An 18,646-nucleotide genomic window follows, 5' to 3' on the forward strand; every position below is an offset into this window, starting at 1 on the left:
GTTGGCAGATTTAATTCTAGGGTTGGTCCTAGATTCATCTATTCATATAGTATATTGTTCCCTGTGAATCAGCCATTTGCTTCTGATTATGTTCTAAAATGCTGCTCCTATGCTTTTGCTTTTTTTTTTTTATGGGAAATCAGTTTCCATTTTGTGCAAAACATCTACGAGGAGTGATTGAAATTTTTTGGGAACGTGTCTTGTATTCTGTAGAATTTACGGTGAAAAAAAGACAGTGAAAAGAAAAGAGTGTATTAATGTTGTCCAAATGAGTTTAGGTGGACAATAGAGCCACCGAAACTGATGGTTCTATTAACGGTTCAATTATTTTTTATGCAAAAATGGCTAATAAAATTATATTAGTACATTGTTCATCATGGATACATCGACCATGCATTTTTATTATTCTGACCACGTATATTTATTTTGTGGGGAGTGTTATATTACTAATTCAATACTTAATTGCTAACTACAATTAAATAATAGCTCTTAGATATTTAAATTAAGGGCCTAGATCATGAGCCTCGAACTGTCAATACGATAACCACAAAATGTCAATAAGGGTATTAAGGTTAATTTATTGAACCACAAAATGTCAATAAGGGTATTAAGGTTAATTTATAATAAATTAGTTGTAACTAACTTTTGAAAAATATCATATAACTTTAAAACACATATAACTTTCTCGATTTAAATTATTTTTTCGCACAACATATATCAAATTAAAGATAATTTCATAAGAATTCTAACGAGATCTCACTTGCATATGTTCCAATGTCAAAATTTGAAAAAAGTTTGAAAATTTTTAATTTTTTCGTACAGCAACACATGTCATCATAGTATATAAAATATATCAATATAATACATTTATAATGTCATTCTTAAAGCAATGTGTTGACATAAACAATGTGTTGACATTCTCAAAACATTGTGTTGATATTTTCAAAACACTATATTGACATTTTCATCCAAAATCCTAATTTAGTAGTTTTTTTTTATCTTTTTCAATTTAATTAATAAAAAGAAAATTTGCACGTAGTAAATTTTAGACCACTAAATTTCTAAAATCATAGGGTCTTATATTAGTTGTAGTTAGCAACTAGAGAGTGAGTTGGCAATTGATCACTCTTCATTATTCTGTACCAACAATCAATCATTCTCATAAGTCATCCCAACCAATTATGGTCTGGTTCTTTGCTCCAATCGGATTTCAAGATTAAATTTTTTTTATTAGTTATGTTTGATTATTTTGTTAAGATAGAAAATGCAAGAAAATATAGAACAGTCGAAGTTGTGAGTGCAAAAAGTAAAAATAAATAGTACTATATCTTGTTAAAGTAATTTTTTCCACTTGAAACAAATGTTGGGATGAATTACGTATGTTCCTACAAAGATAACTAAATTGGATATATTTTCTATCAAAAGACTTATTCGAAAAGATAAAAAATTATAAATAGAAAGAAAAGTTTTTTTTTTCAGTTAGAAATAAGTCATTTTCAAAGACTGCAGCAACAAAAGAGATATGGTAAGGAAACTTATTGACCTTCACAAGAATGTTTCACTTATATTATACCAGTGTGTTTTAAATGTAACATAGACAACACATGAGCTAGCTAGCTTGATGGTTGAAGAAGTTACTACAAATGAATTCCCACCAACACATATCTTACCAGATTCATTTTGGAATTTTTTTCTCAAAAGTTTTGGGGTAGTTGCATATTAATGTTTATTAATTGGAACTGATTAAGGTATATAAGAGCTTGTAATTTTCCACTTTTAATTGATAGAGTATAATATGAAGTTATAAAATTGCAAGAAAAATGAAAAATCGTGCAATTGATACATTACTATTCTGGAAATGTGCAACGTGATACTTTATGATTTTGTGTTCATGAAAGCAGAGTGACACAAATTGCATTCAATAAATATACAGAAAACGAAGGTAGAATGCAAACGAAGATGGAAGAAGCGATCGTGCTCTATTCCACGCCGGAACACCTCAATTCCCTCACATGCCTCGCTCTCTTCATCGCCAAACGCTACCCTTCCATCTCCGTCGTCCTCCTCTGCACCGCCTCTCCACCTCCTCTCCCCGCCGCGCCTTCCCTCACCTTCCGACACCTCCCCACCCCCTCTCTCCCGCCCAGCGCCACTTACAACCCCCTCGAGCTCTTCTTCGAAGCCCCTCGCCTCAACAACCCTAATTTTCGGCAAGCCCTGGCAGAAATCGCGGGAAAATCAAACATCAGAGCGATCGTCCTCGACTTTTTCTGCTCCTACGCATTCGAAGTCGGTGAGCGCCTCAGTATTCCGACCTACTTCTGCAACACCACCAGCGCGTTCGGCCTCTGCGCTCTGCTCTACTGGCCGACCGTTCACGAGATTACAGGCGGGGAATTTGGCGACGCCGTTGAGATCCCCGGCTGCCCAGTGATTCCGACGACGAATCTCCCCGATGTGATACGTTTTCCTCAGAGTCTTAGTTACAAACACATGATAGACACGGCGATCAACATTCAGAAATCAGCTGGAGTGATCATCAACACAGTATACGCGCTCGAGCTGAGAGCGCTAGAAGCATTGGAGAACAATCTGTGCACTCCAAATCTGCAGACTCCTCCTGTTTACACGATGGGGCCATTGATCGATGTGGATTATGTTGAGAAAAACGCGGCCGTCGAATGCCTGCGATGGCTCGATTCGCAGCCGAGTAAGAGCGTGATTCTACTCTGTTTCGGGCGGAGAGGCGAGTTTTCGGCGGAGCAATTGAGGGAAATGGCGGTTGGATTGGAGAATTCCGGGTACGGATTTATTTGGGCGGTGCGGAATCCGGATCTGGAGGCGGTGCTGCCGGAGGGTTTCCTTGAGAGGACAGGAGGTAATGCATTTCTTTAAATATTTATTTGTTTTTTTTTTCGTTAACTAGATGGAAAGTTATTGACCAATATTTACGATAATATAAAGGGAGAGGGCTTGTGTTGAAGTCATGGGCGCCGCAGATGGAGGTGCTAAGGCACAGGTCCGTGGGGGGATTTGTGACGCACTGCGGGCAGAGCTCGATGCTGGAGGCGGTGTGGTTCGGAGTGCCGATGATCTGCTGGCCGCTGTATGCGGAGCAGAAGATGAACAGGATTTTCATGGTGGAGGAGATGAAGGTGGCGCTGGCAGTGGAACTGGGGCCGGAGGGGTTTGTGACGGCAGCGGAGCTGGAAGAGAGAGTTCGGGAGCTGATGGAGTCGAGGAGGGGGAAGGAGATAAGGCGCAGGGTGGCGGATTTCAAAGTTGCGGCGGGGGCTGCGGTGAGGGAGGGTGGATCGGCGGTGGTGGCTTTAGACAAGTTTATGATGGCGGTAACTCGGGTTTAGGATGCGTATTTTTTCTTAATTCATCGTCTTATGTATTTCTATATCTATTTCTTTCTGGATCAGATATCTTATGCAGCACACTATTAAGGAAGCCATCGGTAAATTGATGGTAATTGATTGAATTGATAAAAGATACTCCACCCATTCTCAATTTAAAGGTCATGCTACAAATATGTACAAGAAAAAAGAATAAAGTATTACTAAAATTTTACTCCCACCGCAAACCAAAACCGGAAACCTTCATTTTGGGGTGTTCGCCACGTTTACCTTTTTTCACTTTTAATATTTTAACACATATTTCACTAATTCATTACATTCACATTCTACTATAAAATTAATAAGGGTCCACATTACACTAACTTTTTTACTCATTTTATTTATAAAGTCAAACAATTTTTTAAAACTCGTGCCGAATAAAAATATGTCACTAGATGGCGACAGAAGGTGTAATACGAAATTGCGGCACACAGCGTTACTGCAATGACTCAAGTCTCACCAACAACTATTCGGAATGCGCTCTCACTAAATATTCGTCTTAGTGCAATGCGCTCTCGCTAAATATGCTAAATTCGGCTACACTCTGCTCTCACTAAATATACGTCTTAGCATGTTTAATGTGGTTTTAATATGAATGTTAACTAAAAAGTTACTTCTCTCTTTATATTCAGAATTGGATTTACCAAGATTTGTCGGAAAATTCAATCTAAATAATAAAAAAAAATGGGATGAGTTACGAGTATTACAAGGGTATGTTCAGTGGCAGACGCGGAAATTATTAATGGCAGGGGGCCAAGGGCTTAACTATAAACCCATAATACTTCTTCCATCCCAAAAGAATATGCATTTTGGGTGTGGTGCGAGTTTTATGCAAAAATTAGTAAAGTAAGAGAGAGGTAGAGAGAAAAAGTAATTAAGGTATTGTTAGTCGAGAATGGGTCGCACTTCATTAAATAGAAAAACGTTTTTAAAATTAGAAAGTGTATATTCTTGTGGAATGGACAAAAAAAAGAAAGAGTGCATATTCTTATGAGATGAGAGGTGTATGTTTTTGTCACTCTAAGTGATACATTTTTCTTTTTATGATATCTAACTTTAATTGATACTACATTTCTTAAAATTGAAATGTCATTATTTCTATTTTATTATTTTACCATTGATCAACTGATCAAACAAGAGGAAATATATTTCTATAGTATATACTACTTAGTTGGAGCATTTCTTTTGGGCACGAAATTTAAGAAATTGATTTGTTAAATGTTAAAGTGCAGAGATGAAATAAATTAAGAGATATGAAGAGAGAGTAAAGTAACAGAAAGAATAAAGTTTTTTTTAAAAAATGACTCAACTATTATTGAACAAAATAAAAAGGAATACGACTCAATTATCTGGGGATGGAGGGAGTGTGAAACTTAAGCTAAAGGAATTTAAATTTTAATTTAAGGTAAATTTTAATTTATGCTCAATTTATGCAAATAGTTAAAGAAATTAAAGAAGTTTGCATTGCTCAAAAATTATAAATTCCGTAAATTATATAATCAATTTGATTTTATAAGAAAAAAGTCTACTTGGGAGCTCAAAACTGCTTATCTGATAGCATTAAAATACTCTATATCACATTTTAAAAGCAATTTTTTATACAAACAAGTCTTCTTCTTCTTCCTAAATACGGCAGCCATTTTTTCCTTTCAAATCTTCTGCAAGTTTTCTATTCTCAAATTTTATTCAGACCCTCTATATCATTCAGCTCCAGCGATTTATTTTAATTATATTGATTTGGGAAGGGCTAAAAACTATTTTTAATAATATTAAAAAATATATTAGTAGAAAAATACTAAAAAACATTGTTGGGGAGGCTTAAGCCCCTCATTCCCCCCTACTGTGTCCGCCAATGGGTATGTTGCGAACTAGGGGTGGCAAATCGTGCGGATTGGGTCGTTATCCGGTCAATCTGATAACGACCCAACCCAATAATGCCTAACCCGAACCCGACCTGTTAAAGAAACTGTCAATCCGAACACGAACCCGACCTGCTACCCTCAAACCCGAACACGATCCGAAGCCGAAACGAAACCGTTAACGACACAATATAATATGGGTTGACACGACACGATAACGACCCGAACCTGATATTACACGATTTAAAGCTGATATTACACGATTAAACCTAATTTTAAACTTATTTATATGATAAAAAGTCATTTTCTACGATTTAATCTTGATTTACAAGAAATTTGTAAAGCATTATTTTTTTTATAAATAATAAAAATAATGAAAATAATAATATTATTTCTTAATGGGTTATATGTATCCAACCCGCATTCAACCCAAACTCAGCGCGAATTTTTTGGGTTCTTAACAGGTCAACCCATTAAGGACACGAACCAAATAAGGCTTTACCCAAACCCATTATTTTTGTGCGGATTCGTGTCGGATTAACGTGTCAGATTAAAAATTGTCAGCCCTATTGCAGATAGTGGAATTTATTATTTATCCTTAAAACGAATCAAATAATTCACCCATTTAGATTTGAAGATTACCACTTTCTCTCTAATTTTTTAAAAAGAATAAAATTTTACACAATTCTCTTGATTTAAATGATTTTTTACAAAAGTACATATCAAATAGAGGTGTTTTTAGAATTATAACGAATCCATATTTTAATTGTATTTACTATGTTAATTTTATTTTTATGAATATGTTAAGTATTAGCATGTTATAATTTGCATTGATTATATTACATCTAATGTTACAATACACATACCTATAGAAATCAATCAATATATCAATATAATACAATCAACACAACTATAACATACATTTCATGCATATTGCATAATGCCTAGATCTACATGCATTAATTTTGTATCTAATTTTAGTAATAAGTTACTTAAATTAACATTATAGGTTTTAAAAAGTACTCCATAAATTGCGAATTTTAATGTCGGATTAATATCTACTCTAAAGACATGCTACATAATTTGCAACTCATTATAACATTTGATCTTTGTGTCACTTGTTACAAATAAACAACTAAAAAATGGCTAATCTTATATTTAGCACAACCTATAGAATCAATAAAATTCTTCGTGGAATGCCCATAGATTTAACTTTATGATATGGGCCTAGTCCATTTACAAAGCTTCGACTTCAAAAGCAATTCCCTCGACCGGTTACCAATTAGTAGTAGACTAGTATAGGATTAGCACGGTAAGGTATACCGTATCGAAATGAGCATACTGCATACCGTACCGAAAAGTACGGTATGAGAAAACACGATATCGTACCGTGCCGATTTTTTCAGTATACCGCATTTCAGTATACCGAAAAGTCAGTATATCAAAATATGAAAACATTTACCTTACCGACATTTCGGTATACTGTACCGTGTTGCAGTATACCGCGGTATACCGCAAGTCATACCTCTTTGATATATAAAATAATGAAAATGACATTTTATCTATTTAGAAAATATCCAAAATGATAAAATTCCATCACAATCAAACATAGTTCATGACATTCAAAAAAGCTTTCTCATCATCAAATCCTAAAATAAGCAAAATAGAATTAAAAACTAGCGTGCATAGTACTCGAAGTGTGGATACACAAAATTGCAGAATCATTAAATCAAGTACAAAAAAAAAAGCTTTTTGCTCCAACCATTAAATAAGCATTGTCTACAAAACTGAAGAATCATTAAATCAATTACAAAAGGAGAACTTTTGTTCAAGTTTATAGCAGCAACGGCCAACAACACATACCCACTTCACATCCATTAATTCATTCCTAAATCCGAACAAAAATGAATTAGACAAAATTGCAAAAAAGGATAAAAATTAATAAATTCACTACCAATTATGTATAATACTTACAAGTATTATATGAGAAAGAGAGAGATTTGGAAACCACGAGTTGTGAATTTGCTGCGGCGGACGGCGGTGGTGGAGTGCTGCAGCGGGGTGGTGTGAAATTGACTGTGAGTTGAGGTTTAGGAGCACGACCACGTTCACACGAGAAAGAGAGATTTAGAAATGGTGGTGGAGTCTGCTGCGAATCTGCTACGGCGGAAGGCGGTGGAGTGGTGGTGGAGTGTTGCGGTGGGTGGTGTGAAATTGATTGAGTTGAGATTTAGAATTAGGGTTATGCTTTAGTTTTGAAATATAAAAATATATAATATTATAAATAATAAATATATTAATATATATATATATATATATATATATATATATATATATATATATATATATATATAATATCTATATATATATATATATATATATATATATATATATATAGAGTTGCGTTAAAGATAGAACCATTCTTAAGTGTAGAACCTAGAACTCTACATATTTTATTCATTGGATGAGGAAAAAATGACGGTCAAGATTAAAAATCATACATATTAGACTATGTTTTCACGACATTCCGGACTCAACATGTGAAAAAACTCACATGTTGATGGAAGAATGAATGAAACGAAGAAGAGTCCATGCATGCTTTATTTTTTCACTTCTCTGCATTCACCCATTAATAATAGTTTTGGTTGTAATGGGAAGTTGCTGTGCAAATCAACACCATTGGATTAAAAGATCTAACGACCTCCGGTTGGCATTTGTTCTACGTTTAAGAATGGTTCTACGTTTAAGAATGGTTATATCTTGATCACAATCATATATATATATATATATATGTATATATAGGGTAGTGATCAAAGTATAACTAATATTAAGTGTATAACTAGAGAACAAATCTCAGCCACACATTTTGTTAGTCTAATTTAATCTTATAAGTTAAACAAATTTTCAGATTTTTGTTAAAAATAATAGCTCAAGGGCATTTTCGGAATTGAGAGGTATGTTGAAGAACATCCCCCAGAAAACGAGCTCAGCTTCATCCTCTCCCTTTTCCTCCATTTTGACGAAACCAGCCAATGCCATCTCCGCCTTGGTCTCCACCATTCAAGTGCCGGAATCAGTGCACACGTTCTCCAAATCAGCGTCGCACCAGCGCAGCTTGCCGGCGAGCAAGGGGTAGTCATGCAGGACTCTTCCGAGAGACTCTTTAATCTGCCCGGCAACCTGCCATCCAGAGTCCTCGGAGGAGCCCTTGTTGTAGCAGAGGAGCAGGTGGAAGCGCCGCTGCAGCACCGCCGCCGATCCCGCATTCTGTGAAACCGTGATTCTGCGCGATTGTCGTGGATCTGTTGGCTTTGTTGGAACCACTGTTTGAATTGCTTCCACGCGCTCTTTGCCCACCGGAGTTGCCATTATTTTTTTTTGTTTTCAAGATGTTGTGGATGAATTTCAGTGGCAATAGCTTTAGTGTTGAATAATTATAAATTTGACAATACACATTAGTGTAACCAAATAAGGAGTTACTGCTTAGATGGTGATCGGAGGACATTTTATTCTCGGTTAAAATAAACAAGAGTATTAAATAAGTGTTTGCTTGACTGTGTTAGTAAGTCTCATTTCATTCTTTGTCAAAGCAACTCCCAATTCATTCGATGATTTTATTTACTTCACTCTTGTTAACAAAACACATCACTCTTATTCTGATTTTACTTCACTCTTGTTAACATAACACATCACTCTTATTCTGATTTTACTTCACTCTTGTTTACAAAACACATCACTCTTATTCTGATTTTACTTCACTCTTGTTTACAAAACACATCACTCTTAATGTGATTTTACTTCACTCTTTTTTAACAAAACACATTACTCTTTTTCTGATTTTACTTCACTCTTGTTAATAAAACACATCACTCTTATTCTGATTTTACTTCACTCTTAGTTACAAAACACATCACTCTTAATGTGATTTTACTTCAATCTTTTTTAACAAAACACATCACTCTTTTTCTGATTTTACTTCACTCTTGTTAACAAAACACATCACTCTTATTCTGATTTTACTTCACTCTTGTTAACAAAACACATCACTCTTATTCTGATTTTACTTCACTCTTGTTTACAAAACACATCACTCTTATTCTAATTTTACTTCACTCTTGTTTACAAAACACATCACTCTTAATGTGATTTTACTTCACTCTTGTTAACAAAACACATCACTCTTTTTCTGATTTTACTTCACTCTTGTTAACAAAACACATCACTTTTATTCTGATTTTACTTCACTCTTGTTTACAAAACACATCACTCTTATTCTGATTTTACTTCACTCTTGTTTACAAAACGCATCACTCTTAATGTGATTTTACTTCAGTCTTTTTTAACAAAACACATCACTCTTTTTCTGATTTTACTTCACTCTTGTTAACAAAACACATCACTCTTGTTAACAAAACACATCACTCTTATTCTGATTTTACTTCACTCTTGTTTACAAAACACATCACTCTTATTCTAATTTTACTTCACTCTTGTTTACAAAACACATCACTCTTAATGTGATTTTACTTCACTCTTGTTAACAAAACACATCACTCTTTTTCTGATTTTACTTCACTCTTGTTAACAAAACACATCACTCTTATTCTGATTTTACTTCACTCTTGTTTACAAAACACATCACTCTTATTCTAATTTTACTTCATTCTTGTTAACAAAACACATCACTCTTATTCTAATTTTACTTCACTCTTGTTTACAAAACACATCACTCTTGTTTACAAAACACATCACTCTTATTCTGATTTTACTTCACTCTTGTTAACAAAACACATTACTCTTATTCTGATTTTACTTCACTCTTGTTAACAAAACACATCACCCTTATTCTGATTTTACTTCACTCTTGTTTACAAAACACATCACTCTTATTCTAATTTTACTTTACTCTTGTTTACAAAACATATCACTCTTAATGTGATTTTACTTCACTCTTGTTAACAAAACACATCACTCTTATTCTGATTTTACTTCACTCTTGTTAACAAAACACATCACTCTTATTCTGATTTTACTTCACTCTTGTTTACAAAACACATCACTCTTATTCTGATTTTACTTCACTCTTGTTAACAAAACACATCACCCTTATTCTGATTTTACTTCACTCTTGTTTACAAAACACATCACTCTTATTCTAATTTTACTTTACTCTTGTTTACAAAACATATCACTCTTAATGTGATTTTACTTCACTCTTGTTAACAAAACACATCACTCTTTTTCTGATTTTACTTCACTCTTGTTAACAAAACATATCACTCTTATTCTGATTTTACTTCACTCTTGTTTACAAAACACATCACTCTTATTCTGATTTTACTTCACTCTTGTTTACAAAACACATCACTCTTATTCTGATTTTACTTCACTCTTGTTTACAAAACACATCACTCTTATTCTGATTTTACTTCACTCATGTTTACAAAACACATCACTCTTATTATGATTTTACTTTATTGTTGTTTATAAAACACATCCCTCTTATTACCGAGCAGCGCCGCGCAACTGGAACTCGCTTATGCGGAACTCCATCAACATGATGACCCCCTCGACTTTATATTTTAGTCTACTCAAAAAGCCTGGATTTGAATCTACAATCTTATCAACAATTTAAAATACACAAAAAAGATTTCTTTATGATAAACAAAGGATACCAAAATTAATTAAAATTTTAATTAGAAAACACGAATTCATCCAAGAAACTGCAGCATCACCTTCTTAACAAAATCAAGGAAATTTGAATGCTACAACATCGAATTCGACATCTATATCACACATATTAAGAAGATGAAAAAGAGGAATGAATCATCGATTTCTTGCAATGAGCGATAGCTACTTTAATGGAAACCTCAATCTCCGCGGCGCTGCTGCTCCGCCGGAGAAACTGCAGCTCATGCAGACCGCTCAAACTGAACGAGGACGACGCCGTCGATGACGAAGACGAGCAATCCTCTTCATCATCGCGCTGATCCCGTAACTCTCCTCAAGCACCGACACCACCGTCGCCACGTTGCCCAATAGCGTGCTCCCCTCCACCTCCTCCGGCGAGTGGCCGAAGATCTCCTCCGACCTTCACCTGGAGCTGAAACATGCCTTCGAGATTGTTATTATGGCTATGCAATGACCATTATACCCCCGCCTTGTTATTATGGAGTAAATTTATGATTGAGGGAACTAATTTCTCCTTAAATTCAAAAATTAATACTAGCCCTTGATTTTTTTGATCTTGTGGCTATGATTTGTTCTCTAGTTATTTGGTTAAGGGGTATTTGTCATAGATCATTACTCTGTATATATATATATATATATATATATATATATATATATATATATATATAGGGGGATGATCAAAATAAGTATGTGTTTAAATCCAGAAATGCAGACCAAATCTTGGCCCTAGAATTAGATGATCTAATGGTCAATAATTAACCAAAAACACGGAAGGTCATAATTAAGTAATTTTAGGTCATATTATAATATTTGGGTTTAATGTCATGCTAAGATCGTTTTAGGTCATGCTTTGTTAGCATGACCTAAAAATTACCTAATTATGACCTAAAAGTGCCCTAATTATGATATTGTTCTGCGTTTCTGTATTTAAATCTAGTTTTGCATAGATCAAAACCCTATATATATATATATATATATATATATATATAATTATTAACGGTATATACTTCAAAATTGTGGTACATATCGTAATTGCGGTATGATGCGGTATATATAAAATTCATACTTTTGCCCTACCTAAATCTATTGGTAAGGTATCATACCATACTGAAAATTTGGTATTTTCGGTATTTTTTCAGTACGGTATGTGCGGTATTTCTGTATATTTTGTCAGCCCTAGACTAGTACTCCTCCCTGTGTTCTGCTGTACTGGATGCATTTCTTTTCGTACGTGAAGAAAAATTATGTTAAAATATGATAGGTAAAGGAAGAAAGATGCAGAGGAAATAAAATAAGAGAGTAAAGTAAGTTAAAACAAATGTATTGACGTAGAATAAAAAAGTAAATGACTCCACTATTATATTATTTACCAAGATGACAAAATGACTTACTACTTTAGAACGAAGGACGTAGTATTTAGTAGTACCATGTTTCTAGTACTTTTTTTGCTGAAATAGTAGGGTAACAAGTAATAACCTATTATCTTTTACTATTCTAATTGTTAATCGTTAAAGTTGCAGTTTAATTACCAAAAAAAGAGAAAGCAAAATAACTCCACGCTTAAGATTTAGTCAGTTTACTTAATAAATTTGGATACAAGGGTCTCTTTTCCCCATATGTCGACTCTTTCATAAGCTCAAATTCCTCTACTATTTACTATACATACAAGTGTGAAAGATAAACTATGTTTGGGGAAAAAATTGGTTTGACTATGTTGGCTTATGAAGCCTCAAAATAGGAATTGGTTTTATTTTTCAGAAAAGACTTTTTCTCAAATCCTCAAAGTCTATGAAAAAAAAAACAAATGCAGCGACGAAAATCAGGACATGATACGATAATTTCCTAGAAAGAAAGATGAGAAATTAACTACTCTCCAAATTATTTCAAACTAAACACTACATTATTTTTTTCAAAATGCTCACACTTCGAATTTCAAATGTATATACTACTTGTAAATATTATAAATGGGAAAATGAAAAGAGGGGTGGCATGTGGAAACCTCTTCTTATGATGATGACCTGATTCACAAATCACAACATTTTAAATTACAGATTATAAAGAAATCTTATAGTGTTAACCACCAAAACTCCAATGACATTCCATAATTTACAGTTCATGTTCTATTGTTAAGGGAAATAATATGTTAGTATACGTGAATAATATCTATAAACATCGTCCAAGGTTTATGGTCCGGCGGTTAACCGCGAAACCGTAACTATGAAAATTTATTCGAACCGAAACCGTCGATTTTAAAACCGTGGTTCGGTTCAGGTTAAAAAAATTTCGAATTGAAACCATGCCAGAACTGCCGAAAAATTGTGAAACCGAGCCGAAACCGCAAAAAATTGCCGAAAATCGGCCGTTTGGAATAGTGAAAAACTGTCAAAAAAGTGCCGAACCGCGAAATACCCTTGCGGTTCGGTTCCGGTTCGGCAATTTTCAAAACCGGAACCGGTGATTAGGAACCGTAACCGCCGGTTCTGGAACCGTGGGCACCTCTAAACATCATGAATGTTAATGGGCGTTTAGTTTAACAATACATTTAATTTAATTCTAATATACTCTTTCTGTTCCCAAAATATTGATAAAATTATATATGATACGAGTTTTAATGTGCAATTCGTAAATTGAGAAAGAGATAGAAAAATGTAAGAGAGAGGGGGGAAATGTTGTTGAAATAATTTTGGTGGATTGTGAGATTTAGGAGGGAATAGTACGGAGTACAATAGAAAAATAGGAGGGGCAGTGGATTTGTGAGTAATTAATTAATCAATCTTACACGTTAATTATGGATGACCATCGAGAAGCTAATCATCCTTGGGTCATAATTTCCTCGCATAAATTTTCAACAATGGTGTTCCTACATTTCTATTCCAACTAACAAATTTTCTTTACTACGTTAACTTATTTGTGTATATATATATATATAAGCAGAAAACTCATCCAGTAATATAGTTCCACATCGAATAAAAAAATCTGATCCAATTCGCAGCATATATAAAAATGGCGGGAGAAGGAGAGAAGGCTCACAACGCGCCGCCGCAGATCAACCCGTACGGGCGCGTGGACGAGGAAGTGGCCGCGGTGGCCCAAAGAGACGCGCGGCGGAGGAAACGGATCAAGTGCTTCGCCTACATCGCCGCCTTCGTCGTGTTCCAGGCCGCCGTAATCCTCATATTCGGCCTCACAATCATGAAGTTCCGCACTCCCAGACTCCGTGTCAGATCCGCCGCCTTCGACGGCGCATTCACCGTCGTCGAATCAGGCGCCACGCCGTCGTTCGAGATGAGGATGGTGGCGGAGCTCGGCGTCAGGAACGCCAACTTCGGGCGATACAAGTACCAAAACGGCACCGTCGAGTTCTACTACGGCGCCACCAAGGTCGGGGAGGCCTTCATCCCCCGCGCAACCGCCAAGGCGAGATCCACTAGGAAATTCAATGTCACCGTCGATTTGTCGTCGGCCGGCGTCCCCGTTGGAGAGCTGACATCGCAGTTCGGAAGCACGCCGGGCGTGATTCCGTTGACGAGCAGAGGTACCGTGAGGGGAAAGGTGGAGATCATGAGAATTATGAAGAAGAACAAGTCGGCTAACATGGATTGCACTATGCAGATTGATGTGCAGTCCAGGCAGCTTCGCTCATTCTCTTGCAGATGATTTTATTGCTTTTCTTTTTTCTGCGATTCATTTCATTTCTGTGAATTTTTTTTGTGTGTATTCCATCACTCTTCTTTTATTATACTACTATTATATTTATTGATAATGTTTGATATTACTGTTACATATAAATAGATATTATATTTATTGATAATGTTTGATATTACTGTTACATATAAATAGATATTATGTTTATAATTTATAGTAATTGTAGTACTAATATTTAATTAGATGAGACACACGCCTATCCATTTATTCAAAATAATGATTATTATCTCCTCAAACAAAAAGCACTAAAAAATCTATGATTAATCATTGCTCTCAGTTTTTACTCTTTTTAAAATATGACTGCGAGTGGAGAGTCTGTGAAACCGGGTTTAAAATTTAAAAGCAATAAAATGATACGGATAGGGAGTAGTAATTTAGAATATACAAAACCGAAAACTTTAATCAATACTAACATTTTCACACTGCACACAAACACCGGCTTCTTTGTACTATCAAGTAATCAAACAATAATCTTCCAAATTCTATAATCATAGTTGCAATTCACAACCGTCATCACATTGTATCTTTTTCTGTTTGATTTCTGATTCAAATGCTGCATCTCTTTGACTCTTCATATGAACTTTTACTGTGATCAACTGAAGATTGATATATGTTTGAAAATTCTGAAATAAAGAATAAATACTGTCAGTTAACTTCACAAATAAATATGGAGCATTGTATTTACTTTAAAAAGTTACTCGTAATTAAACCACACTCTTTTGCTACCTTTGGATGAGGAGCTGCTGTAGGATCTTTTGCAGTACAGAACAGCGTTTTGGATTCCGTCGAGTCGTTCCAAAAGAGAATCGTCTCGCCGGCGGGCTGGTTGCGGCGACATGCCTACCGCCGTTGACGCCGATCGGCTTTTCCCCAAACGCCTCGCCGCTATCTTAAAGCTGCCGATCCTGCTACCGTCGGAAATCCTTTTTCGGCGAAATGTTGGCAGGAGAAGCAAACGGCGTCGAGGATTCCGTTGGCTTCTTCTTCTCGTGCTGCCTCCTCCAAACCATCAAGTAGAGAGGTCTAATCAGCTTCAGATACTTAGGAATCAAACCTCTCGACGACTTTTCCGGCGAGTTTTCGTAATCGGAAGTCTCTTTCAGAAGCTGGCTTCTCAAACTGTTGGCTCTGGCCACACGGCACGTGCCTAGCGTTTTCTCGTCTCTGCATGTTACCTTCGGAGATCTGGGAGAATGAATCAACGGACTCCGTTTGGTCTCCCCGTTGGACTCCGATCTCTCGCATTTCACCGATTTCCCGAAACCTAACATGAAAACTCTGAATTTAGGAGTCGATCTCACGAGAGTGACTTACACAGAGGCCTCGAATTCACATAACCGTTTCCTCTCCGGAATACATCTCCAGGAGATTCGGTAGATCGGATATCAGGCGATTTGAGAACCAGATCAAAAAACGAGTCCTCGTCATCAGTTTGCTCAGGCGGCGGCGGGGGTGATTCAGGCGACGTCGATTGGAATTCGAGCACGCAAAAGGCTTCCATTGGAGTATTGGAGAGAGTTGAGAGAGAGGAAGGTGAAGACATGAGAGTGAAGCGTGGTTGGTTGTGTATTTAGAGAGAATAAGTAAGGAGGCGTTTGGTGCGGGGAAAAGGGGTATCATGTGAGGGAGGAAGGAAGATTAAATGAGCAGAAATCAGAATTCAAAGGTAGAGTCTATTTTTAGCAGAGTTATGCAGAGGTGATGTACGCCTTTGAATTCAGGACTATTTCAGGAATGGTCCAAACAAACTTTATCTTGTGGCCTAACATAGAATTCCTTTCTGAAAAGAATTCTTTTGATTGTCAAACCTAAATTAATTTCATTGTTATATATATAGGAAATTAGTTAGAAAGAAGCGATTAGTGATTATATATTTATATATATATATAGGGGTTGCATTATAATGATAACCTCAATTTCCGTAATAATCCTATAACCAAATATGGACCACACATTTTTAAAATCACGCGGTTGATATTCAAACTTAGATTTACTTCATAAAAAAAAGCGCGGGGGGTAAATATGTCATTTAGCTCATGATAAATTTACGTATCCAAATTTCGCCTCATTTAATTTCTGAATTTCGGTCAGTCAAAAGTATCATTTTATCAACTCAGAGTATCATTCTATCCGGGAAAACTATCATTCTATGCAATAAACCTAACATATATCATTTTATCATTTTATCGGTCAGTCAAAAGTATCATTTTATCAACTCAGAGTATCATTATATCCGGCAAAAACTATCATTTTATCAGTTTTATGTCATTTTGTCACGTTAAAGTATCATTGTATCAGCTTATATGCAATTTCTTCAGCTAAACTATCATTTTTATAAGGTTACTATCATTTTATCCGCTTAGATTATCATTTTATCAGGTAAAGTATCATTTATTAAACAAAAATGTCATTTTTATACACCAAAAATACCTATCATTCTATCGGCTGAAAGTATCATTCTATCCGACAAAACTATCATTCTATCGGCTGAAAGTATCATCTATCCGGAAAAAACTATCATTTTATCAGCTTATATGCAATTTCTTCAGCTAAACTATCATTTTTATAAGGTTACTGTCATTTTATCCGCTTAGATTATCATTTTATCAGGTAAAAAGTATCATTTTATTAAACAAAAATGTCATTTTATACACCAAAAATACCTATCATTCTATCGGATGAAGTATCATTCTACCCGGCAAAACTATCATTCTATGCGGCTGAAAATATCATTCTATCCGGCAAAACTATCATTTTATGCAGTAAACCTAACGTTTATAAGCTAAAAGTATCATTTTATCAACTCAGAGTATCATTCTATCCGGAAAAACTATCATTTTTATAAGGTTTCTGTAATTTTATCCGCTTAGATTATCATTTTATCAGGTTAAAAGTATCATTTTTATTAACAACAAAATTTCATTTTATTACACCAAAAATACCTATCATTCTATCGGCTGAAGTATCATTCTACCCGGCAAAACTATCATTCCTATCGGCTGAAAGTATCATTCTATCCCGGCAAACTATCATTTTATGCAGTAAACCTAACATTTTATAAGCTAAAAGTATAATTTTATCAACTCAGAGTATCATTCTATCCGGCAAAACTATCATTCTATGCAATAAACCTATCATTTTATCATTTTATCAGTCGGTCAAAAGTATCATTTTATCAACTCAGAGTATCATTCTATGAGGCAAAACTATCATTCTATGCAATAAACCTATCAATTTATCATTTTATCATTTTATTAGTCAGTCAAAAGTATCATTTTATCAACTCAGAGTATCATTCTATCCGGCAAAACTATCATTCTATGCAATAAACCTATCATTCTATCATTTTATCAGTCGGTCAAAAGTATCATTTTATCAACTCAGAGTATCATTCTATCCGGCAAAACTATCATTCTATGAAATAAACCTATCATTTATCATTTTATATAGAGTTGTGATCATATGATAACCCCTAAATATCGTAATAACCCTATAACCAAATCTGAACCACAGATATTTTCTAATCTTGTGGTTGAGATTCAAACTTAGATTTACTTCATAAAAAAAAGCGCGGGGTAAATATGTCATTTTCCTCATTTAATTTCTGAATTTCGCCAAATATCACGTAAAATGATAAAATGATATATGTTAGGTTTTTTGCATAGAATGATAGTTTTGCCAGATAGAATGATACTCTGAGTTGATAAAATAATACTTTTAACTGATAAATGATATATGTTAGGTTTATTGCATAGAATGATAGTTTTGCCGGATAGAATGATACTCTGAGTTGATAAAATGATACTTTTGACTGATAAAATTATATATGTTAGGTTTATTGCATAGAATGATAGTTTTGCTGGATAGAATGATACTCTGAGTTGATAAAATGATACTTTTGACTGATAAAATGATATATGTTAGGTTTATTGCATAGAATGATAGTTTTGCCGGATAGAATGGTACTCTGAGTTGATAAAATGATACTTT

At 34.9% G+C, this 18,646-nt stretch overlaps 2 protein-coding genes and 1 pseudogene across 2 annotated transcripts; 2 read left to right on the top strand and 1 right to left on the bottom strand.

The window, feature by feature from the left end:
* Positions 1-1,828: 1,828 nt before the first annotated feature.
* Positions 1,829-3,433, top strand: LOC121799591 (chalcone 4'-O-glucosyltransferase-like). The gene is made up of 2 exons (XM_042198997.1): positions 1,829-2,878; positions 2,965-3,433. Exons 1-2 carry the CDS (start codon positions 1,948-1,950, stop codon positions 3,363-3,365), a joined length of 1,332 nt encoding a protein of 443 aa, XP_042054931.1. The 5' UTR covers positions 1,829-1,947; the 3' UTR covers positions 3,366-3,433.
* Positions 3,434-13,925: 10,492 nt separating this feature from the next.
* On the top strand, positions 13,926-14,708 carry LOC121800351. The gene has a single exon (XM_042199924.1). The coding sequence runs from the start codon at positions 13,955-13,957 to the stop codon at positions 14,606-14,608; it is 654 nt and encodes a 217-aa protein (XP_042055858.1). The 5' UTR covers positions 13,926-13,954; the 3' UTR covers positions 14,609-14,708.
* Positions 14,709-14,984: 276 nt separating this feature from the next.
* LOC121799657 lies at positions 14,985-16,370 on the bottom strand (annotated as a pseudogene).
* Between the last annotated feature and the right edge of the window lie 2,276 nt (positions 16,371-18,646).

The sequence above is a fragment of the Salvia splendens genome, chromosome 4 (assembly GCF_004379255.2).
Source record: "Salvia splendens isolate huo1 chromosome 4, SspV2, whole genome shotgun sequence".
NCBI lineage: Eukaryota > Viridiplantae > Streptophyta > Magnoliopsida > Lamiales > Lamiaceae > Salvia > Salvia splendens.

Coding starts and splice junctions, on each gene's coding strand:
- LOC121799591 (XM_042198997.1), top strand. CDS start 1,948: ATGCAAACGAAGATGGAAGAAGCGATCGTGCTCTATTCCACGCCGGAA. Junction 2,879..2,964: donor TTTCCTTGAGAGGACAGGAG/GTAATGCATTTC, acceptor GATAATATAAAG/GGAGAGGGCTTGTGTTGAAG.
- LOC121800351 (XM_042199924.1), top strand. CDS start 13,955: ATGGCGGGAGAAGGAGAGAAGGCTCACAACGCGCCGCCGCAGATCAAC.